This window comes from Cnephaeus nilssonii, assembly GCF_951640355.1.
Source record: "Cnephaeus nilssonii genome assembly, chromosome: 4".
NCBI lineage: Eukaryota > Metazoa > Chordata > Mammalia > Chiroptera > Vespertilionidae > Cnephaeus > Cnephaeus nilssonii.
In genome coordinates, this window is record NC_137075.1 from 3,111,211 (window position 1) to 3,134,585 (window position 23,375).

Sequence of the window (23,375 nt, forward strand, 5' to 3'; positions counted from 1 at the left end):
GTCACAGGAACTTCCTCTGGATCCTCTAGCCTATGCCCTGGCCCCCTGAACCCAGAAAACCGGGAGGAAAAGGGAAGGGCTTCTGGGTAAATCCCTTAATATGGCCATTGTCTCCTGCTAATTCAGACCCGGCTCTGATCTCTTGGGGGTTCAGCCCTTCATCCTAGAAAGCGTCTGTGCCCGGGCTAGCCTGGCAGGCAGAGCGCGGGGGGCTTCAGGCCGGGTGGAGCTGAGGGAGAGGCGGAGGCAGACGGGGACTCCAAGGGGCGGTGCACCTAACCCAGGCCAGCGGGGCTGGCGTGCCTGGCTCAGTGACAACAACCTTCTCATTCGAGCCACAGTCGCCGAAGTGTTTGCTTTTTCATTGTGCAAGAACCCCAGAGTACCTGCCACAGCGGGCGTCTCCCAGCTTGCAGATGGAGAGGCACAGGGGGGGGGGGCAGAGCCTTGCTTAGGGTGAAACAGCACATTGGACAGAGCTCTCCCTGCACCCCACATTGGGCATTCAGAGCAGCAACGCTCTAACCAGGGGCTTCTGGCAGGAGGTGACCAGAAAAGATTCCCCCCCCTTTTTGTGTGTGTGTGTGGGGGGGGTTCTTTATGGGGGAGTAAGCAGGGCCTGTGGGGCCAGGGCTAGGATCTGTCCCCTCACCAATACCCTAAGTCGCTGGGAGAGGCAGGACCCTGACCCACAAACCTGAAGTGGAAGGACTGATGGCTGGGCTGGGGGTAGCCCAGGCGGTCTTCCTGGAGGAGGAGGGCACAGAGTGGAGACCTGAAGGTGGAGCAGGGTTCCGGAAGGCCTGGGAGGGGAACTGGAAAGAGCATCTTTCAGGAAGCCCTCCCCCAACCCAGCCCCATTGTCCAGGCACAGACCAATTAGCAGTCCAGCTCCTGCAGGGGCCAATTAGGCAGGCGCTGGGGTCAGTGGCCAAGGTCTCACCACCCCTCTGAACTTCACATGCACCATGCTAAGCACAAAAGCTTTCTAGGCACCATCTCTGCTGCAACAGGAAAGAAAAGAAAGAACAGAAAAAAGGAAAATTCACTCTTTTTGTTTCTCTAACCTTGGGCTGAACAAAGAAACAACCGCCTCCCCTCAGGGAGTCTGTTTTAAACAGCAATTTGCACAGATTTGCTTGTGGCTGGGGTCTCAGTTGACAGTCAAGGGGACCCTGGAGCAGGGATCTGGGGTGAGCAGGTGCTGACTCCAGGACTGCCTCAAAGCAGAGGCAGGGCTCCCGGGCTTGGCCTGAGAGCAGCGGCAGATGGAGAACTGGTCCTCCAGGGCACACTTCCTCCGGGCTCCCACCCCCACTTCCTCCGGGCTCCCACCCCCGGACCAGGCTCCCACCCCCGGACCAAGGCCCGCCGCGGAGACCGCCTACCCCCTGCCCACCCACTGCCCTACCCTGCCCTCTGTGGTCTGCCCTGGAACCTCTCCTGCTCCACCTCGAGCTGGCCGGCCTTGGGCCTCACATCCCCACTGCAATGGTGCTCACAGGCCTCCCTGGCCTGCCTTATGGGGGAGGGGGGGGAGGGAGAGAGAGAGAGAGAGAGAGAGAGAGAGAGAGAGAGAGAGAGAGAGAGAGAGAGAATGAATATGAGAATGAATGGCAAAAAGAAAATGGTTTGTTCTCATGACTGTGGGTTCTGTTGTCAGTGTCCTGGGCCAGACAGAACCCAGACAGAACCAGGCGGGGTGGCCTGTGGCTAAGGGCAGGGGCCACAGATACAGAGGCGGCGGCCTGGGTGTACCTAGGAGCAAGAGGCCACTTAGCCATGGTAACCTTGCCCCCCAAAGTACTGTTCTCCTCCAGCACATCTTAGACACAGCCTCCATCCTCTCCCACGCCTCCCTGAGACAGCCCCCCACTGGAACTCAGAGCTGGAGGCCAGCTCCAATTTGCACAAGCTGAATGTTTCCATTTTAAAGAAATGTGGTTAATTCCCCTTGACATTATTAGATACCTTAGATTAGCCGAGAGGGGCCTCTGGGATGCCCTGAAGGACCTGCAGGAGATGAGCCAGATGAAAGCAAATCTCGCAGGAGCAGGTTCTCCGCTCCCAGTCCTGGGCGCCTGCTTAGCCCCATCCCCCAGCCCAGGACAACCAGAGGCCGCAGAGAGAAGGCGAGGCCCCTCCTCGCTGTCAGGATCTCCTGGGAACAAGGGGGAGAATGTGTAGGGGTCCCTGGTGGAATGGGGAATGCCAGGCTGGAATGGTCAGTAATGGCTTCTTGGCAGAAGTAGGTGAGGCTTTGAGGATAGAAGGACGTTCAGGCTGGCTCCTGAGCAGAGTGATCAGGAACTAATTTCTGAAAGGAGATCTGGCGCTGGGACAGACTGCCTTGAAAGTGAGAGTTGGAAGTTTATCCTGAGGGCATGTGGGAGCCACTTCATGGCTCTGAGAGGCCAGGGAGAATGTTCCGGTTACCTACTGCAGTGTAACAAACCACCCCAAAACTATGTGCCTCAGGCCATCATTTTACATTTATTACCCTAGCTCACAGTTGTGTGAGCTCAGCCAAGGCACAGCTGGGAGATCTGGTGTGGCCTCAGCTGAGCAGACGTGCAGGGCAGGGGCTGGAGAGCTGGGGCTAGGCGGCCATGGCTGTCTCCCACACTGTCACTGCCTTCCTCACGCATGGCAGCTCCGGGGAGGGAGACTTCTTTCCCGGGGAAACAGCAAATATTCCAGGAGGAAAGGCATAGCTGCTGGGGGCCGGCCTCAGAAATTCCGGAACATCACAACACTGCATTCTGCAGGCCGCTAAGGCCAGGGCGGCGGGGAGGGCGGGGGTGGGGGGGGGGGATACCACCCCTTGGTACGAGGAGTAACACAGCATTTCAGCCATCTTCCCGCTGTGTTTTGAAGCAGCACAAAGAAAGCCCAGCCACATGGGAAGCAGAGAACTGGGAGCCCTGCTTAAAGGAGAACGCTACAGAGACCAGACCAGTCAACCAGGGGCAGTGGGAGGGGCTGGGCTCTTCCTTCACCCAAGAGATGCGCCCTGGGCAGAGGAAGCTCCTGGGGGAGAGAGGGTCACATTCTCAGTTGGTATCTCGGGGGCAGAGCTGTGTTCTGGGTGGACCTGAACTGGCCTTGGGTAGGGTTCCAGAGGCACAAGAAACAAGCCTGGCCAGGCCCAGGGGACAGGCATCTTTCTACCCCTGACTCAGAAAGACAGCCCCTCGGCCCTACGGGCACATCACAGCTGGCAGGGTATGGGCTGGGCCTGGGCATCCTCCCCGCCCCCAGCAGACACCTTGCCCCGTCCCTGGTGCAAGGAGAAGGTCAAGAGCAGGATAGCACCTTACTCAGTCCCCTGGGAGACGTAGCTCCGGCCCCACCCCAGCTTGTCTGTGTGGGCTCTCTAGAGCACACGCCCTCACCTACAGCCGGAGGCCCAAGCGGAACCGCCGCTCTGCCCCTAGCAGAGGGGTGGCCTTGAACGAGCGACCCAGCCCTTCCTGCTCTGAGCCTCAGCCTCCTCCTCAGAAAATGAGGAATGAATTAAAAGGCCTCCCTTGTGGTCTCATTGCTTGGATTAGAGACAAAGTGTACTGGGCTGGCCAGTCGTGGGCATTCAACAAAGGGAGCTGCTGCCATTGGGCCCAGTGTCCGTACTGTGTCTTCCTAAGTGGATTGCAGTGGATTGTGGGTCAGTCTTTGTCTGATTTGCAAAGACTTAGGCTGTGGTTAGTGTGCATGTGTTGATCACACTTTCTGAGCTGCACCCAAGTCTTTGTGCACAGCGGTGAGCCTTACATGTCTGCTTCAGGGCAGGGTCTTTCAGATGAGGCCACTTCAGTGCTTTGAGATGGTCTTGTCCCAACCCTCTCCCCTCCCCACTCAGCCTATCATTTTCCCTGGTGCTGGCTCATGACAGAGGACCCAGCTGAGGTTCAGGATTTGCTTTGTGACTCCGGACAAGTCACTACCCCTCTCTGGACTCCATAGTGATTCTCAGCAGAGCACCCAGCAGAACCTCAGAGCTGGGAGTTTGGGTTCAGGAGGAGTGGGAAGGCAGGCTGGATCATCTGGAGGGAGGACATATTTTCCTGGGGCTGGTCAGCAAGACAGTCCCCCATGCGTGCCCCCATCATGAGCTGTGGGGCCCCTAAAGCTGGCCTCGTTCCTGCTACAGGTTGAAGCCGAAGCATTTGTGGAAGGTGGCTGCCCTCTGTCGGCTGTAAAGGCAAACTGCAGGACAGGTAGCCTGAGCCTGCCAGCCTGGGAACCCAGAGGTTGGATGGTTGCACTGCGCAGGGCAAAGAGGGAAGAACGTACGCCGGACCTAGCAAACCCTCTGCCCTGGCTCAGCCTCGGCACCCACCCGCTGCATCCACTCCACCCCTGTAGGGCCCTGACACCCACCCTGCTTCTGATCCAGACACCTGCCTACACCTGCGGGGCTCAGGCCTCTTTCCCTCCCCGAGGAGAATGCCCCTCTCCCATTTCAGCCCGCCCTCCCGACACACCCCTCCCTGCTGGTCTCCTCATTCTCCAGAAAACCCTCTCTCCACCTCCCCACCGCCCACCGCCCGCCCTGTGTCCCCAGCTGTCTCTGTCCCCTCACAGTCTCACTGTCCCCCTCAGTCCTCTCTCTCCGGCACCCTGGCATCCAGAGCACTGGCCAAAGTCACCAGAGGCCACCTTCTGGAGACAACACCCGGAGGCTTCCTCCAGATTCGTAGGCTATTAAATGTTCTCTCCTTTTTTCTTTTTATCCCCTCCTCTTCATCCTCACCTAAGGATATTTTTCCCCATTGCTTTTCAGAGAGAGTGGAAGAAAGGGAGGGAGGGAGGAACATTGATGTGAAAGACACATCAATTGGTTGCTTCCTGCACCGGCAACCCATGTAGGTGCCCTTGACCAGGAATTGAACCCACAACCCTTTGGTCGTGCACCAACACTCTAACCACTTAGCACACCCACCAGGGCTCTTTTTATTTTCTTAAAAATTATGTTTTCAATTACAGTTGACATACAATATTATATTATGTTGTACAGGTGTACAACAAATTGACTAGACATTTATATAACTTACAAAGTGATCCCCCTGATAAATCTAGTCCCCATCTGACACCGTACAGAGTTATTACAATATTATTGACTATATTCCCTATACTGTACTTTACATCCCCATAACTATTTTTATAACTGGCAATTTGTACTTCTTAATACTTTCACCTTTTCACCCAGCCTCCAAACACCCCCCCCCCCTCTAAAATCTGGCAACCATCAATTTATTCTCTGTATCTATGAGATTATTTCTGTTTTGTTTGTTCATTTATTTTTAAACTCCACATATAAGTGAAGTCATATGGCATTTGTCTTTGTCTGACTTACTTCACTTAGCATAATATCCTCTAGGTGCATCCAGTTATCACAAATGATAAGATTTCATTCTTTTTTTATGTATCTGTACCAAATCCTCTTTATCTATTTGTCTATCAGTGGACACTTCTGTGCTTCCATGTCTTGGCTATTCTATATAATTAGAGAAAAATAAGCTAATTATCTGTTACGCCATGAAGCATAACAACCGAACGCATAACAACCAGATCACGTATCTGCAGGAGGGTGGGGCAGCGAACTATAAGCAGGCAGCAGAGAGCTACTGGCACACGGATTTGTGCGCAGGGCTACTAGTTATAAATAATACTGCAATAAATATAGGGAGGTGCGTATATCTTTTTAAATTAGTGTTTTGGATTTCTTTGGATATATATCCAGAGATGGAATTGCTGGGTGATAAGGTAGTTCTATTTTTATTTTTTTATTGATTGATTTGAGCGGGGGGGGGGGGGAGGAGAGAGAGACACATTGATTTGTTGTTCTACTGATTTTATGCATTCATTGGTTGCTTTTGCATGTGCCCTGACCGGGGATCCAACTCACAACCTTAGTGCATTGTGACGATGCTCCAACCAACTGAGCTACCCAGCCAGGGCTTGGCAGTTCCATTTTTAATTTTTTGAAGAACCTCCATACTATTTTCCATAGTGGCTGCAGTAATTTGCATTCCCACTAGCAGTGCACAAGGGTTCCCTTTTCTCCACATCCTCACAACACTTGTTGCTTGTTGATTTATTGGTGATAGTCATTCTGACAGGTGTGAGCTGGTATCTCATTGTGATTTGTTTGTTTGTTTGTTTGTTTGTTTTTTAATATATTTCTTTATTGACTTCAGAGAGGAAGGGAGAATGAGAGATAGAAACATCAATGAGAGAGAATTTTGATTGATTGACTGCCTCCTGCATGCCCCCTACTGGAGATCGAGTCCACAACCCGGGCATGTGCCCTTGGCCAGAATCGAACCTGGGACCCTTCAGTCCAAAGGCTGACACTCTATCCACTGAGCCAAACCGGCTAGGGCTCATTGTGGTTTTAATTTACATTTCCCTGATGATAGTGATGTTGAACACCTTTTCATGTCTACTGGCCATCTGTATGTCTTCTTTGAAGAAATGTCTCCTCAGGCCCTCTGCCCCTTTTAATTGGATTAGTGGGGTGGTGTTAGGTGGTATGAGTTCCTTATATATTTTGGATATTAACCCCTTTATAACAGGTGTGTCATTGGTGCATATCTTTTTTTATTCAGTAGACTGTTTTTCATTTTGTTGATAGTTCCCTTTACTGTGCACAAACTTTTTAGTTTGATGAAGGGATTGAGCAAAAAAGAGAAATACCTCATGGACATGGACAACAGTGTGGTGATTGCAGGGGGAAAGGGGCTGTGTAGAGGTGGAAGAGGGATAAATGGTGATGGGAAAAAAGAATTTTTTAGTTTGATGTCGTTCCATTTGCTTATTTTTCTTTTATTTCCCTTGTCCAAGGAGACATATCCAAGAGGGAGCAATGTCAAAGAATTTACTGCCTATGCTATGGTTTTTCTGGAAGTTTTATGGTTTCAGGTCTTACATTTAAGTATTTGATCCATTTCGAGTTTATTTTTTGTATATGGTATAAGAAAGTTTCCATTTTTGCACATATCTGTCCAGTTTCTCTAACACCATTTATTGCATAGACTGTCTTTACCCCATTGCCTCCTTCATCAGACATTAATTGACCATGTAGGCATGTGTTTATTTCTGGGCTCTCGTTCTGTTCCACTGATCTGTGTGTCTGTTTTTATAACAGTACCATGCTGTTTTGATTTCTATAGCCTTATAGTATATAGTTGAATATCAGGTAGTGTGATACCTCCAACCTTCTTTCTCAAGATTGCTTTGGCTATTTGGGGTCTGAGGTTCCATTTATTTATTATTTTATTTTTTATTCTTACCTGAGGATATTTTTCCATTGATTTTTAGAGAGAGTGGAAAAGAGAGGGAAAGATAAAGAGAAATATTGATGTGACAGAAACACATCGATTGGCTGCCTCCTGCACATGCCCCAAGCAGGACCCGGGCTGGGGAAGAGCCTAAACCAAGGTACATGCCCTTGACTGGAACTGAACCCAGGACCCTTCGGTCCGCAGGTCGGCACTCCAGCCACTGAGCCAAACTGGCTAGGGCTGTGGTTTCATTTAAATTTTAGGATTATTTATTCTAGTTCTGTGAAAAAAATGCCATTGGTATTTTGATAGGATTTCACTGAATCTTTAAATTGCTTTGGGTATTATGGACATTTTACTGATGTTAATTAACTCTTCTTATCCATGAACACAGTATATGCTTCCATTTATTTGTATCTTTTTCAATTTCTTTCTTCAATGTCTTATAATTTTTCAAGCACAAGTCTTTTATCTCTTTGACTAAATATATTTCTAAGTATTTTATTCTTTTTTATGCAATTGTAAATGGGATTTTTTAACCCTTTGCACTCGCTTGCTTTTTTCTCGATTCCTTTATTCTAATGCTAACCGTGTCAAGTCACACTCGACATCCAAGTGCAAAAGGTTAAACTTCTCTTTCTAATAGTTTGTTATTGATATATAAAAATGCAACCAATTTTTAAATATTTATTTTGTATCCTGCTACTTTACTGAATTCACTTATTAGTTCTAATGGTTTTTTGTGGAATCTTTAGGGTTCTCTATATATAGTATCATGTCATCTGCAAAAAAAAAATGCCAGTTTTACTTCTTCTTTTCCATCTGAATGCCTTCTGCCTTCTATTTCTTGTCTAATCACTATGGCTATTACTTCCAATACTGTGTTGAATAAAAGTTATACAAGTGAACATCCTTGCATTGTTCCTGATCTTAAAGAAAAGGCTTTCAGCTTTTCACTGTGGTGTATAATGTTGGCTGTGGGTTTCTTTTTTTTTTTTTAATATATTTTATTGATTTTTTACAGAGAGGAAGAGAGAGGGATAGAGAGTTAGAAACATCGATGAGAGAGAAACATCGATCAGCTGCCTTTTGCACACCCCCTACTGGGGATGTGCCCACAACCAAGGTACATGCCCTTGACCAGAATTGAACCTGGGACCCTTGAGTCCGCAGGCCGACAAACCGGTTTCAGCGGCTGTGGGTTTCTTATATGTGGCCTTTATTATGTTGAGGTATGTTCCCTCTATTCCCACTGTGCTGAGAGTTTTTATCATAAATGGATATTGGATTTCTCAAATGCTTTTTCTGCATCTAATAATATTATAAATTTTAACTTTTGTTTTGTTTATATGGGGTATCACATTGACTGATTTGTGGACATTGGACTAACCTTGCATCCTGGAACTAACTCCCATTTGATCATAGAGAATAACCTTTATAATGTGTCACTGAATTCTGTTTGCTAATATTTTATTGAAGATTTTTTGCATCTACTTTCATCAAGGATATTGGCCTATAATTTTCTGTCTTGTAGTGTCTGTCTGGTTTGGGTATTAGAGTAATTTTGGCCTCATAAAATGAGTTTCGGACCTTTTCTTCCTCTTCAATTTTTTTTAGAATTATTAATTCTTTGAAAGTTTGATAAAATTCACCTGTAAAGCCATTTAGCCCAGGGCTTTTGCTTGTTGGGAATATTTTATTACTGTTCAATTTTATTAACAGTTATCACTCTGTTCACATTTTTGTTTCTTCCTGATTTAGCCTTGGAAAATTGTATGTTTCTAGAAATTTATCCATTTTTTCAAGGTTGTCCAATTTGTTGGCATATGATAGTTCATAGTATGTCCTTATAATCCTTTGTATTTCTGTGGTGTTGGTTGTCATTTCTCCACTTTTGTTTCTGATTTTATTTATTTGGGTCTTCTCTCTTTGTTTCTTGATGAGTCTGGCTAGCGGTTTATCAATTTTGTTAATCTTTTCAAAGAACCATCTCTTGGTTTCATTGATTTTTTTTCTAACATATCTTAGACTCATTTTTTTCCTGTATTATATTTCCTCACCCAAGGATATGTTTGTTTGTTTGTTTGTTTGTTTGTTTGTTTTAGAGAGAAAGGAAAGGGGAAAGAGAGAAACATCAATCTGAGAGAGAAACATTGATCAGTTGTCTCCTGTACGTGCCCCGACCAAGGATGAAACCCACAACCTAAGCATGTGCCCCGACCAGGAATCAAACCCATAACCTTTTAGTGTATGGGACAACATTCTAACCAACTGAGCCACCCAGCCAGGGCTAGACTCAATTTTATTTATTTATTTATTTATTTATTTATTTATTTATTTATGCTCTGACCTTTATTATGTCCTTTCTTCTCCTCACTTTTGGCTGTTTGTTCTTTTCCTTGTTCCTTTAGGTGTAAGAGTTCAACAAAGGAGCAATGGTGACTGCTAGCACTTCCATCCCTGGAGACAGCTCCCCTGACCCCTGCCCCTCCATCCCTCACCCTGAAGCTAGTCAATTCAGTTCCTCCCCATAGGTCCCTAGCATTTTTCGAGTTGTTTTTCCTGCAAACTTCAAATGAATGAGTTTGTGAGCCAGAGAGTCCATGAACAAGCCCCTCAAGAGGAACACCTGGAGCTCCAATAGCTTTCTGTCTCACTTAGCTGCTAACCCTGCTGGTTTTCACAGCCAGGTGTTGTGGGGAATCCTCTTCCTGGCACTGGTGCTTCAGGCTGGGGAGCCCGGTGTGGGCTGGGACCCGTCTCTCCTCAGGGGGGACCTCTGCATCCAAGATATACCTCCTGATTCTTAATTACCACACCATGGGTGTGAAACCTTCCTGTTCCACATCTTCTCCCCTCCTATCAGTCTCCAGTGGCTTCTTCATTATATCCTTAGTTAGAGAAGTTTTATTTAGCTAGGCATGAGGTGGTTCTCAAGAGTAGTTGTTCTCTAATTTTGGTGTAGTCATAAGAGGATGCAAGCAAAACATTGACCTACTTTGCCATCTCGGCTGGAAGTAAATCCTTCTCTCCTTTTTTCAAAAACCTTTTTTGCCCATCCTAGCTGGTTTGGCTCAGTGGATAGAGCGTCGGCATGCAGACTGAAGGGTCCCAGGTTTGATTCCGGCCAAGGGCACATGCCTGGGTTGCAGGCTCAATCCCCAGTAGGGGATGTGCAGGAGGCAGCCAATCAATGATTCTCATCATTGATGTTTCTATCTCTCTCTCTCCCTCTCCCTTCCTCTCTAAAATCAATAAAAATATATATTTTTAAAAACCAAACAAACAAAAAAACATTTTTTGCCAGACCAGTGTGGCTCAATGGTTGAGCATCAGGAGGTCACAATTTAATTCCCAGTCAGGGCACATACCTGGGTTTCGGGCTCAATCATCAATAGGGCATGCAGGAGGCATCTGATCGATGATTCTCTCTCATCATTGATGTTTCTATCTATCTCTCCCTCTCTCATCCTCTCTCTGAAATCAATAAAAACAGCCCTAGCCACTTTTGCTCAGTAGATAGAGCATCAGCCCATGGACTGATGCTCTATCAGGGTTCAATTCCAGACAAGGGCATGTATCCATTACAGCTTGATCCCCGGCCCTGGTCAGGGTGCATGCGGGAGGCAACCAATTGATGTGTTTGTCTCACATCAATGTTTCTCTCTCTCTGTCTCTCCTCCTCCCTTGCACTTTCTAAAAATCAATGGAAAAATATCCTCAGGTGAGAATTAACAAAAAAATTAAATAATAAAATAATAAAAACATATTTTTAAAAACCTTTTAAATTATAAAATGTAACCCACATGGAAAAATTGCATTGAATATAAAAATAAAATACAACACAACCAAGTTATTATAAAACAAACTAGAGGCCTGGTGCATGAATTCATGCACCTGTGGGGTTCCTCAGCCTGGCCTGTAGGATCAGGCCAAAAACAGCTCTCCAACATCCCCTGAGGGGTTCCGGATTGTGAGAGGGTGCAGGCCAGGCCAAGGTACCCCACTGGTGCACAATCAGGGCCGGGGAGGGACTGTGGGAGGGCTCCAGGGCATGTCCAGCCCTTCTCACTCAGTCCTGATTGGCTGGACCCCAGCAGCAAGCTAACCTACCGGTCAGAGCATCTGCCCCCTGGTGGTCAGTGCATGTCATAGCGAGCAGTTGAGTGGCCTTAGCATATTATGCTTTGATTGATTGAACGGACAACTGGACGACCGGACATTTAGCATATTAGCTTATATTTATTTTTTTAAATATATTTCTTTATTGATTTCAGAGAGGAAGGAAAAGGTAGAGAGAGATAAAAACATCAATGATGAGAGAGAATCATTGATTGGCTGCCTCCTGCAATGCCCCCCACAGGGGATCGAGCCCGCAACCCGGGCATGTGCCCTTGGCCAGAATCAAACCTGGGACCCTTCAGTCCACAGGACGGTGCTCTATCCACTGGGCCAAATTGGCCAGGGCCATATTAGCTTTTATTATTATAGGATGTCCATGAAACCACTACCTAGGTCAAGAAATAAAACATCCCCAGTGCCTGGAAGCCCCTCACACCCCTCCTTTCCTAGACAAGATCACTGTGCCAGCTTACTGTATTGCTTTGCTGCTTTATACTGTCATCACCTAAGTGTGCTTCCCTAATCACTGTGGCTAATAGTCCCTGTTGTTAACTTTAAAGGACATCCTGCCATGTGCATTATTTTGTGTATGGTTCTTTTGCTCACCTCATCTGTGTGGTTATTTGGTGCTGTGGTTCCTCCTTTTTATTATTGTGTAGTATTCCACTGTACGGGTCCCCATCCGTCCCTTATCTCTGTCCAATAATTCCTCACTGTCTTGCCAGCTCTTTAATATTTTTAATTGTGTAGTTTTATTTTTGTATCCAGGTTTTGAGGTTGAGAGTTCTATGTTATATGATGTGCCATTCCCCAACAAGGAAGGCCATTGTCCCTTCATTTTGAAGCTCTGCTTTCCAGCCTGATTTCGCCCTTTTCCTCCCATGTCTCTGACAATTGCCCTGATCTTGAAGACTCCTCTCCCACAACCACCCTCCCTTTGTTCTTCAGCCCATCCTCCACGCTACTCTACACTTCCCCTAACTATGGAAACTCTCCTCCATTCCAAGGCTTCACTCACACCTCTGAGGGCTGCCTCCCACCCCTCCATCTCACATCTCCAGCCCGAGATTCTCTTCAAGCTTGACCGCCATCAACTGCCTGTGGTCACCTCCACCTGGAGGCCGCATAAGCACCTCACACTCAACATGCCCCTCCCCTCCCCAAGCCAGCACCTTCTCCCCGTCACTTCCTGCATGTACGTCCTCCCTCATAAGACCCAAGATTCTCCTCCTCCTCCTCCCCGCTTTCTCCTCCTTCTCCTTGCTCTTCTCCCTCCTGCAGCTCCTGCCCTCATCTTCATGCCCACTGCCTTTACCTGAGCAGGTCCCATGTGTCACCTTGCCCGCTGCTCTTGGCCTCCATTCCCCCATTTATTCTTTGTGTTAAACAACCAGAGAGGTGTCACATGCACCCCCTATCCCCAGCTTAGACCCTTCAATAGTCAGTCCAAGCTCCTGAGACTGACCTTCAAGGCCCTCTTCTGTCTTCCCTGACACCTCTCCAGCCATACTCCTACCCCTCTTCCCTGCATCCTGCTCTCCAGAAATTTGCCTGCTTTGTTCCTCATCACACATTCTCTCACCTCTCTGCCTTTGCCACAGTGTCTTCTCTGCCCAGAGGGCCTTCTCCCTACCCCAGGTAACACCTACTCATCTTCAAAGAGTCAGCTCAGATTATCACCTCCTCCAGGAAGCCTTCCTGGACACCAGGATGAGTTAAGAGCCTTCTCTGAACTTTCCTCTTTTACAGGTACTTCTTGCCATCTTCTCAGTGTAGAGGGGAGACCACTACAGGCAGAGACTATATGGGCTCCTTTGTGCTTCATGGCCCCAGCGTGGCACAGACCTGGCACACAGTGGTGCTCCGCAAGTGTGATCAGGCACTCACTGATCTGCTTCTGGCCTAGGCTTTCTAACTAGTCTTCGTGACCTTGGGCTCACTGCTGAGAGCTGGGTCCTTGTGGGGTATCAGGGAGTGAGGGGATGCAGTGGGCACTCAGGGTCAGGCATAAGTAGTCAGTGCCAGACCAAGCAGGCTGGGAACTGGGGGAAAGAGGAAGCAGGCAGAGGGGCAAGACCATGACATGAAATCTGAGACATGGTGTCCTGTGTGTTCTCAAGGCCGGACTGTGACGCAGAATGTGGCCCTGAGCGGGAAGCCCAGCCAGGCTGCTTGGATAAGTCAGGCTGCAGCTCCTCAGCTCAGCTGTGCTGCCCAAGGTTTCCACTCTGCTATGAGGGTGGGCAAACTGGGGAAGGAGGACAGGCCTGCCAGGCTACCTCTCTGGGGCCCATGGACAGAGAACACTGGCCAGGGTAGAGACTGAGGAGGATAAGCAAGGACCAGGTCCCTCTCCATCTTCCTGGGAAGACCTCATGCTCAGAGAGCAGCCAGGCTGGGGTGGCACAGGGGCCTGGGAAGGTCTATAGAGCTGCTCTCCAAGGAGTGGAGTCCTGAAGAAGCCATGCTCCCTCCTCCAGCAGGGCCCATCTGGCTGAGGAGAGGACACCCACTTTATCTGGGTCTCAGCTTTCTTCATCTGCCAAGGGGGGTGTTCAGAAAAGAGCTTTGCTCACCCTGGGACTGCTGGGATGAAGAACAAGGGATCCTAGAAAAAGATGAGCCCTGAATGGGAAGGGGGTGATCAGATTCACGGAGTAGACTGAGGGCCTGGCAACCCCTTCCCCTGGGACGCCCTCCGTGCACACACACTCACACACTATCGGTCTCATGTGGTTAAAAGTTTCTGGCCCAGCTGGCGTGGCTCAGGGGTGGAGCATCAACCTATGAACCAGGAGTCACAGTTTGATTCCCAGTCAGGGCACAGGCCTGAATCGCAGCTCAATCACCAGTGTGGGGCGTGCAGGAGACAGCCGACCAATGATTCTTTCATCAGTGATGTTTCTGTCTCTCTCTCCCTCTCCCTATCCATCTGAAATCAATAAAAAGATATATTTTTTTAAATTTTTTCTGGATGGAATATAAAAGGACAAGTTAGGTTGTAGGAATGCAGGAGTGGAGGTATGAAGGGAGAAATAAGAGTGTGGGAGGGGAAGGGCTGATTAGTGTGCATGAGGGGAAGCTTGTAAGAGTTTTTATATGCCAGGCTTTGCATCTGATCCAAACCTCAGGAGCTCACTCTGAACCACAGCCGTAGAAATCTCAGCCCTCCGCCAGCACACACATAGACTAAGTGCTCGGACTGCAGCATCCAGCAGGATTCTTCCTTGCCTGGGGCCCCTCTGCCCCCTCCCCTACTTTGGGCAGGCTTCACCTGAAGAAGAAGCTGGTGAGGCAGCAATGGGATCAGGCTGGCTTATTCAAATCTGCTGTTTTCACACTGTGCTGGGCTAGGTGCAGGTGGGGACAGTGAGATGAGCTACACCCACCTCTTCTGACACAGAGGCCTGCACACATTTGGCTCCTTGAAGAGCAGACAGGGGAACTCCTTCTTCCACCTTTGCCCCAAGGCAATCTTGGCCTCAGGGACAAGGCAGAATGGGGCCTCAGAACATCAGATGGACATTGGTACCTAGACTGGCCACCTCCTCCATCAGTGCCCCTTAATTTCTGTAGACAGATTCAGTCAGTCATTCTTCTTCCCTCTGGGTGAGGCCCCAGCCTTCCTCAATCAAGCAGATGCAAAGAGCACAGGTGTTGGAGTAAGTCTGAGTTCCAGTGTTAGCTCCACATTTGTGGCAGTGTGACCTTATGTCACTGAACCAGTGGAGTCTCAGGATGTTCTGAGGCATCGTGCCAGCCCTCGACAACTATCAGTGTGCACACCTGCTCATTTTCAGAAGGGCCTGCCAGGAGGCATCGCTGAATCCGTCCAGCCTCCCAGAATCAAACTGCGAGGAGGCCTCTCAGGGTACAGAGGCTGCAGTGAGGGCCCAGGAGCAGGACCCAAAGAAGCATTCACAGCTCAGAGCTGAGAAGAGCCCATTGTTGTGGTGAGTTGAGAGGGTCCCCAGAGGAGGGCTGCTGTGTGGAGGCTTCATGTACTCAACCAAACTTGAGCCAGGATTTCATTTATTTTTTAATTCGTTAAATGTTTTTAATTTGTTTATGTGAAGTACAGCACACATTCAGACAAATGCACAAAAAACATAGGTGTATTCGCTGTGTTGAATTATTACAAAGTGCATAGTAAATGCTCAATGAAGGTCAAGAGGCACCCTCAAAGCTCCCTAGTGCCTCCCAATCACCTCCTCAAATGGATCTCATACCCTGACTTCTAACTTTATGCTTGAGTTTGTCTATTTTTTAACCAAATCTACATGGAATCATAGAGTAGGTATTTTGTGTTTGACTTCTTTTGTGTGCTATATTTGAGAGATTTCTCCATGTGGTTGCATGTAGCTGATGTTGGCTCATTTTTATTGCTGTCTGGTATTCCACTGTATGACTATGTCACCATTCTACTGTGAGGGGCATTTGTGTCGTGTCCAGTTGAGGGTTATCCTATCTAATAAAAGAGTAATATGCAAATTGGCCATACCTCCTCTACAACAAGCCACACCCACCAGCCAATCAGGAGCAAGTATGCAAATTAACCCAACCAAGATGGCTGTGGCCACGGAGAGAGCAGGAGGCTTGGGTTTCCCTGGCAATGGAGGAAGCCAAGCTTTCCGCCTGCCCTGGCCTGCTTAAGGCTACAAAGTTTCAATTATAGAAGATAAATTAATCCCAACAAAAATGGCAGCAGCCACAGAGCTGGAGAGAGCAGGAGGCTTGAGTTGCCCCCGGCGATGGAGGAAGCCAAGTTTCCGCAGCCCTGGCCTGCCTTGGCCTCTGCTTAAGGCTACAAAGTTTCAATTATAGAAGATAAATAAATCCCAGATACCAGGGCCTCCGCTTGGGTCGCCGGGGGCGTGGCCGGCCTGCAAACCACCACAGGCCCCTCACCCAGGCAGCCCCACATCCCAAGGGAACCCCCACCCTGATCCAGGACACCCTTCAGGGCAAACCAGCCAGCCCCCACCCATGCACCAGGCCTCTATTCTATCTAATAAAAGAGTAATATGCAAATTGACTGTCACTCCAACACACAAGATGGCTGCCCCCATGTGGTCAAAGATAGCTGCCACAATATGGCCAGCAGGGGAGGGCAGTTGGGAGGGACCAGGCCTGCAAGGGAGGGCAGTTGGGGGCAATCAAGCCTGCAGGGGAGGGCAGTTAGGGGTGACCAGGCCGGCAGAGGAGGGAAGTTGGGGGCGACCGGGCCTGCAGGGAAGGAAAGTTGGGGGGGACCCAGGCCTTCAGGGGAGAGCAGTTGGGGAGGACCAGACCTGCAGGGGAGGGCAGTTAGGGGTGACCAGACCTGCAGGGGAGGGCAGTTAGGGGTGACCAGGCCTGCAGGGAAGGGCAGTTAGGGGCAAACAGGCTGGTAGGGGAGCAGTCAGGCTGGCAGCGGAGTGGTTAGGGGGTGATCAGGCTGGCAGGCAGAAGTGGTTAGGGGCAATCAGGAAGGCAGGCAGGCGAGCAGTTAGGAGCCAGCGGTCCTGGATTGTAAGAGGGATGATCGGGCCTAAAAGGGCAGTCGGACATCCCTCAAGGGGTCCCAGATGGGAGAGGGTGCAGGCTGGGCTGTGGGACACCCTCCTCCCGTGCACGAATTTCGTGCACTGGGCCTCTAGTTACAAATAAGGCTGGTGGCAATGTTCTTACCTCTGCTTCTAGATGCATTCACACTTGCATGTTTATTGGGTATATACTTGGGAATACAACTGCTAGATCATAGGTTTGCATGTGTTCAACATTAAATAGTATCCAGTATCCAAGCAATTCTCCAAAGTGATGAGTAAGGCAGCCAGGAAAAAGAGGAAGGGGTCTGACCTGCTGATAAAGCGGCCACTGAACAGAAATAGGGTTGGATGGGAATGGATACCTCCAGGTCCTACCTGCCCTGGCAAGGCCCTATGCCAGCCGCCCCACACACTCTGACTCTGAGCCCTACAGCACCTGTGTTTATCCTGGCTGAGGAATCTGAGGCTCATAAGGAAGGGGCCTGTCTCAGTTCACTCAGTGAGTCAGTGGCCAAGCTGGGCTGTGACCAGGGCCCGACCATAAAGCCCTGTGTGGGCTCTGGGCTGGCTCCTAATTAACGGACTGTCTGAGGGCACCATGTGGGCAGATCTGGGGGAGCCGAGACCTGGAACTCGACTGGAGCAGGTGCTGGAGAAATGGGCCCGGCCCTGGCACTGGTTAGAGGGAATCCAGCCAAAAGACTAGACAGCAGCAGGTGACAAGTGGTGTCTGATGAACCCCTGCTGTCCAGGAGCCCCTCACCAAGAAGCCAGTGGCCCAGCCTGCAGCTGGTGGTTGGCAGTGGCTGGGAGCCGGGCCTCGTGCCCAGTCAGCTGAGGCGTAGGTGGAAACGGGGTACAGAATTCTGCTTCTGGGAGACTTGGGGCCTTGGCCGTTTTAGGAGCCCCACCTCCATGTGCAAGTCCTCCGCAGTCACTGGGAGGCCAAGCCACCGGGGCTTCAATTCCTGACTTCACCCGCTCCTCCCCCAGCCGAGCACCCACCTCCTCCCCTTCTATGGACCTTTCTGGCCTCATGTTTTGGGTCCCTGTTATATCTTGTGCTGTTTAGATTTAAGAAACTCCCTTTATAAAACTTTTTCTAAGTAACAAGAGGGACTTTCTAATTATGAAATTAATGCATGTAAATATAGCTTAGTAATTGTCCTATGCACACAGAAGGTCAGACATAAGTCATTTCCCCAGATTGAGATCACACTGATAATTCTTTTTAGTAGCCTGTTGCATCACTTCTCAACATACTGTGATGTCTCCATGTTGGAGCCTCATGGTAGGATTGCACAGCACTTAGAACACAGACTCCTGCCACGGAGTCTGTGAGCCGGAGTGCAGGTTTCGGACCTTGGCTCCGCTGCTCAGTTTTGTAACTGACCAAGCTAGTTGCCCACCTGGGCCTTGGTGTCCTTGCCGATAAAATGAGGAGGATAAGAGTGCCGACCCCCTCAGGCTTGTTGTGAGGACAACTGCAGGGAGCCCCCCTCCTAACCTGGAACACAGTGAAGCTCAATGAATGCCAGATATCAAGATTTTTGTTACTCTTAACCTAACAGCAGAGCCTGGCACCCTGGCCCCAGATCTTGGAGCCGGATCTCCCAGGCCTCCTTTCCTGACCCCTAAGCTGGCCGGGGTGCTGGTGCCTGCAGTCAGTTCCCAAGTGGCAGTCAGTGGAGTTTCTGAGTTCCCTGGGTTCTCAGTGACATGAGGAAGGAGAGGAATTAGAAAAAGAAGAGCAGGAGCAGGGAGAAGCCAGAGAAGTAGCCCTGGAAACCTGGCTCCAGGTCCCGTCGAGTCTCCATCACTCACCATCTTCCTCACCTGGTGTCTGAGCCCTGGGTCCCCCCAGCTGGCATCACAGGAAGAGGCATGACCCTGGGAAAGAACCCGAGTGCGACTAGTCACATGGTGCAGACCAAATTATGACCACCCCTCAGAGGAGTTGCTAAGAGTTGAGGGCATGCTGTCCGTCGGCCTTGGGGTTGACCCACCAACTCCTAAGTGTGGGTACAGATGTGGGCCGGATGCTCAACTCTGAGCACTGGGATCCACAGGAGATAAACAGCTACCGACAGGCCATACAGACGATGGCTGAGGACATCCTGTCGCTGCGGAAACAGGCCAGGGTCCTGGAGGCAGAGAATCGCATGCTGAGGAGCCACCTGACCCCGGAGGAAATGGAGGAGGAGCAGGACAATGCTGACAAGACCCAGAAGCTGAGTGAGGGCATAAAGGCCACCAAGAGGGTCTGGGTGCCCGCCTGAGCCTCGGCTCTGAATTGTGGGACAGGGCGGTGGGGAACCTTTCCCAGGGGTTCATGTTACTGGACACGGGCTGATAGGAGCCAGCTGGGCCCTCTCCATAGTGGGAAACAGGGAATCCAGTCCTGTCCCAAGCCTCAGGGCTGAGAGACACCTGCCCGCACCATCAAACTGTGCTGATTTGAGCTGGAAGATGCTTCCTGCCTGAGCCTTCTCTCCCCATGCCCCCAGCACCAGTGTCCATGAAGCAGAAACTGCTGCTGAGGGAGCTGGACATAAAGAAACTGAGGGACAAGGTGCAGCATCTGCAGAATGAGCTGATTCGAGTGAGCTGGGGCAGAGTATGGGGAGCGAGGGCGGGAATCTGTGGAGAAGTGTCTGGGAGCAGAAGGGAGAAGGCCTAGAGGGAGCGGAGCCAGCACAGTGGAGACCTCAGCAGAGGGGCTGGGGTGAGCCCTCTAGGCCAAGGGTACACCCAGGCACTCCTTCTTCCCTCTTGCCCCTGTCCCCACCATCAGAAGAACGACCGAGAGAAAGAGCTGCTTCTGAACCAGACTCAGCAGCCACAGGACACGCTGCTGCAGCGGCACCAAGACAAGCTGCAGAAGGTGAAGGCGCTGGAGGACACCGTGCGGCACCAGGAAAAGGCAGGTGCGGGGGGCGGGGGGCTGCGGGGCCAGCCACGGAGGGAATGTGTGGAGCCCCCAGCCCAGCCCAGCCCAGCCCAGCCCTGCCCTGCCCAGCCCAGCCCAGCCCAGCCTCTGCACTCTACTCCCCAGGTGATTGAGAAGATGGAGGGCGTGCTGAGGAGCAAGCTTCAGGAGAGGAGCGAGCCCCTGCCCAACAGGCTGCAGGGAAAGCCCCGCAGGGGTGAGCCGCTCCCCGGAGTCATCCAGGCCCTGGAGTTCCTCCCTTCCCAGAGCTTCCCCGTTCCAGGAGCTGCTCCCAATTGTGGCAGATGGTGGTACTCCCCTATTCATAGGCCCTTGCACTCTCTCCTCCCAGGAAACCCACAGGACACATCGGGACACAGTGTACGAGCCGGACTGGAAGGAGGTAGGGGAGAACGCTGCAGACCAGAGCAGCAGAGAGGGGCTATCGGAAAGTTTCCCATTTCTTAACTCCAGGATTTTTCAAATTATGTCCTCATCTCCCCTATTTGCAGAATCTGCTTCTATACAAAACAAACAAAATGCTTTGGTTAAATCAATGATTTGTTTTTTCCATTGATATTAAACAAAGCCACCTAGAACTGCCATTTAGAGGTAGGTCTGGTGAGCAAGAGAGAATCAGGTCACACCCGCGCAGGCGAGCCCAAGCAGATTTCCCTGCGCCGGTCTGGGCCGCCTCACCAGAAACCCCTGTGTGCCCAGCCAGCATTCAGCCTTTACTGCGAGGGACGGGAAGTAGGGGGCGCGCTTCTGAAGGCCTTTAGAATACAATGAAAGTAGGGCTCCCCTTTCAGGCCCTGAGGTCACCCAGGAGTAAGATGAGAAACAAGAAGGCAACTTCAGGACCAAGGAAATGACCATAGCAAGAGCAGAGAAGGGAGGAAAGCTAGAAGGATGAAGAGCTACAATAGACCTGGACAAATGGCAGGGGAGTGGTTAGGGAGAATGATGGGAACAGATTCTAAAGAGTTGAGAATAACGGTCTGAGGAGTGTGGACCCGATCCCACTGGTAGTGGGGAGCCATTGAAGGCTTGGGAGCAGAGGAGGGGCAGAATGGGGCAAAATGCTGGAGCAGATCAGGCCAGGGACGTGGAGACAGGAAAGCCCACCTCATGAACATCTGTGGCCATTTCAGTCTTCCCCACGCTCTCAGCCTCAGGACTTCCCCAGGATCCTACGGGAGAGAACCTGCCTGCTGACCTTTACTCAGTGCTGCTGGCAGAAAACTCGAGGCTGCGGGCAGAGCTGGATAAGAGCCGCCACCAGTCAGCCCCCATCATTCTGCAGCAGCAGGCCCTGCCGGTAAGAGCCAGCAGCACAGGCTTGGCCTGGGTCTGCCCGTGCAGGTCAGCAGGTGCCCAGCCATCACCCAGTGCCATCTAAGTCAAAGACTAAGACCAGGAGCTAGGCTTCCCAGTGTCTCTAATGTGCCTGGTGTCTCTTGGAGTGCCAGCCCTCAGGCCTTGCTCTTTCTCCTGGGGGGACACACGTGGGTCTGAAAGCTTCACCTTGACCCTTACCTAGCATCCTGGGAGAAAGCAAGCCCCTAAGTGGCCCTTGATCTCTGACTCCTTTTGCCACCTGGCTGGCCTGCTCGTGAACTCCACACAGACCTCTCAGAAACTCCAGTCTGAAGCACTTCCTGGGACTGGTACAGCCTTGGAGAGTCCTTTTCCCCTACCCCAGAGGGACCCTGGGGAGTTAGGAGCAGGAGACCTGGCAAAGAGGCTGAGAGACAGATGGCCCAGCCCCCCCACGTGCACAGAAACCCTGCCTGCACAGGTGGGTGCCCAGGCTCCAGACATGCCCTGGCCCCACTCCACATTTGAGGCTGCTATAGGCCCTGCTTGATGCAAACCCAACGACAGGCCATTTGAAGTACAGGAGGTGAGTTCTGTTGGAAAGCATTCCTGATGCATGGACATCCCGGTGAAGTGCTGGGACAGTGGGGCCCTGTTTCACAGATTCTTCTCTTCACAAAAACTCCCAGTTCGACATTCCTGTCTATGCATCAATGGGCACTCCCTCATGCATTTTACATTTAAAGACTGATGTGCAACCCTGGCCAATGTGGCTCAGTTGGTTGGAGCATCATCCTGTGCACTGATTCCTAGTCAGAGCACATGCCTAGGTTGTGAGTTCGATCTCCAGTCGGGGTGTGTAATGGAAGCAACCAGTCTCTCTCTCTCTCTCTCTCTCTCTCTCTCTCTCTCTCTCTCTCTCTCTCTCTCCCTCCCTCCCTCCCTCCCTTCCTCTTTCTAAAATCGATAAAAAAAATATATCCTCAGGTGAGGATTAAAAATAATAATAATAAAATTGATGTGCAAAAACCATATCTCCAAAATCTGTGGGAAGAACAGCTGTGAAAAAAGCACCTGCCATATCAGGTCTGAACTTCAAGAAGAGGCTTTAGCCCTTGTCTGAGGCTCTGCATCAGAGAGCTGAGTTTGGCCTCAGCTGGAGCCATGTGTGAGTTTCTGCTTTGCCCACAGGATCTTCTTACCAACACTTCAGACAAGATTAACCTCCTGGCCAAACTGGAACAAGCTCAGAACCGGATCCTGTCCCTGGAAAACCAGGTATGTGAGGCAAAGGAGTTAGTTGGTCAGACGGGGCAGGCTCACCACTTGGCCCATGACCAGGGTTGAGGATCAGTGTGTGAGCAGGGTCAGGCTCAATCTATGACCAGAGTCAAGGACCAGTGTGCACTCAGACTCAGGGTTCAGTAAGATGTTGGAACTCAGAAGACCCATCTGTGTCTTAGTCAGACTGACCTGACCCTCTCTAGCAGCCCTGCCACCCGAGGTCTCTTGGGGAAGCAGCGAGCTCAAGTTGCCAGGGTTTTGCTTTCTGCCCAGAGAATAGGCTCAAGCTCTGGTTGTCTCAGATCTCAGGGAGGGGCCCTGCTACCGAGAGGTTCCCCATCTGTCCTTTCCATGGTGGCAGTTAGAGGACTCAGCTCGACGCTGGGGACGGGAGAAGCAGGAGTTGGCCACACAGCTGCAGGAGCAAGAGAACGGCTTGGGTCACCCTCCAAACTCCGTCTCCGAAGACCTGCCTGTGAGTGATCCCTCTGGAAGAGCTCCCTGGGGTCCAGGCGGTAGAGCTGGCAACTTCTATCCGGAGTCACTGGGCCTTGAAAAAACTGTCCAGGGGAGCCAGCTCCTTAGCTGGAATTCAGAGGACCTGGGCTCAGCTTCTACTCTGTTACCAACAGAAGAAGCCCTGGCCTTGTCTCAATTCCTCACCTGTCTAAGGGGAATAGAAAACTTTGTCAGAACTACCCCTCCCCCATAGTGCTGGTGAGAACCAAAAGGGAGAGAGCTGGGGATGAAGTGTCCACACGAGGCTCTGGGACTGGCTGTACTTTAGGACTGATTGGCTCATGAGCCAAGTACACATGGCCACCACCCAACGCCATAGTGCCTAAGATTGTCCTGTGAGCACACCCTTCTTGGGCAACTGCAATGCTACAGACCTGCCAGGGATAG

At 50.6% G+C, this 23,375-nt stretch overlaps 1 protein-coding gene across 1 annotated transcript in view; it reads left to right on the top strand.

The window, feature by feature from the left end:
• The window catches only part of CCDC33 (coiled-coil domain containing 33), a gene marked incomplete at both ends in the record, with an annotated part of 100,183 nt that overhangs the window by 76,298 nt on the left and 510 nt on the right, over positions 1–23,375 (top strand). Inside the window, 7 exons of the mRNA XM_079767689.1 lie at positions 19,006–19,171; positions 19,450–19,538; positions 19,731–19,859; positions 19,992–20,082; positions 21,020–21,186; positions 22,377–22,463; positions 22,831–22,944. Coding sequence (XP_079623815.1) covers positions 19,006–19,171; positions 19,450–19,538; positions 19,731–19,859; positions 19,992–20,082; positions 21,020–21,186; positions 22,377–22,463; positions 22,831–22,944 — 843 coding nt within the window. The remainder of the gene's footprint in view (positions 1–19,005; positions 19,172–19,449; positions 19,539–19,730; positions 19,860–19,991; positions 20,083–21,019; positions 21,187–22,376; positions 22,464–22,830; positions 22,945–23,375) is intronic.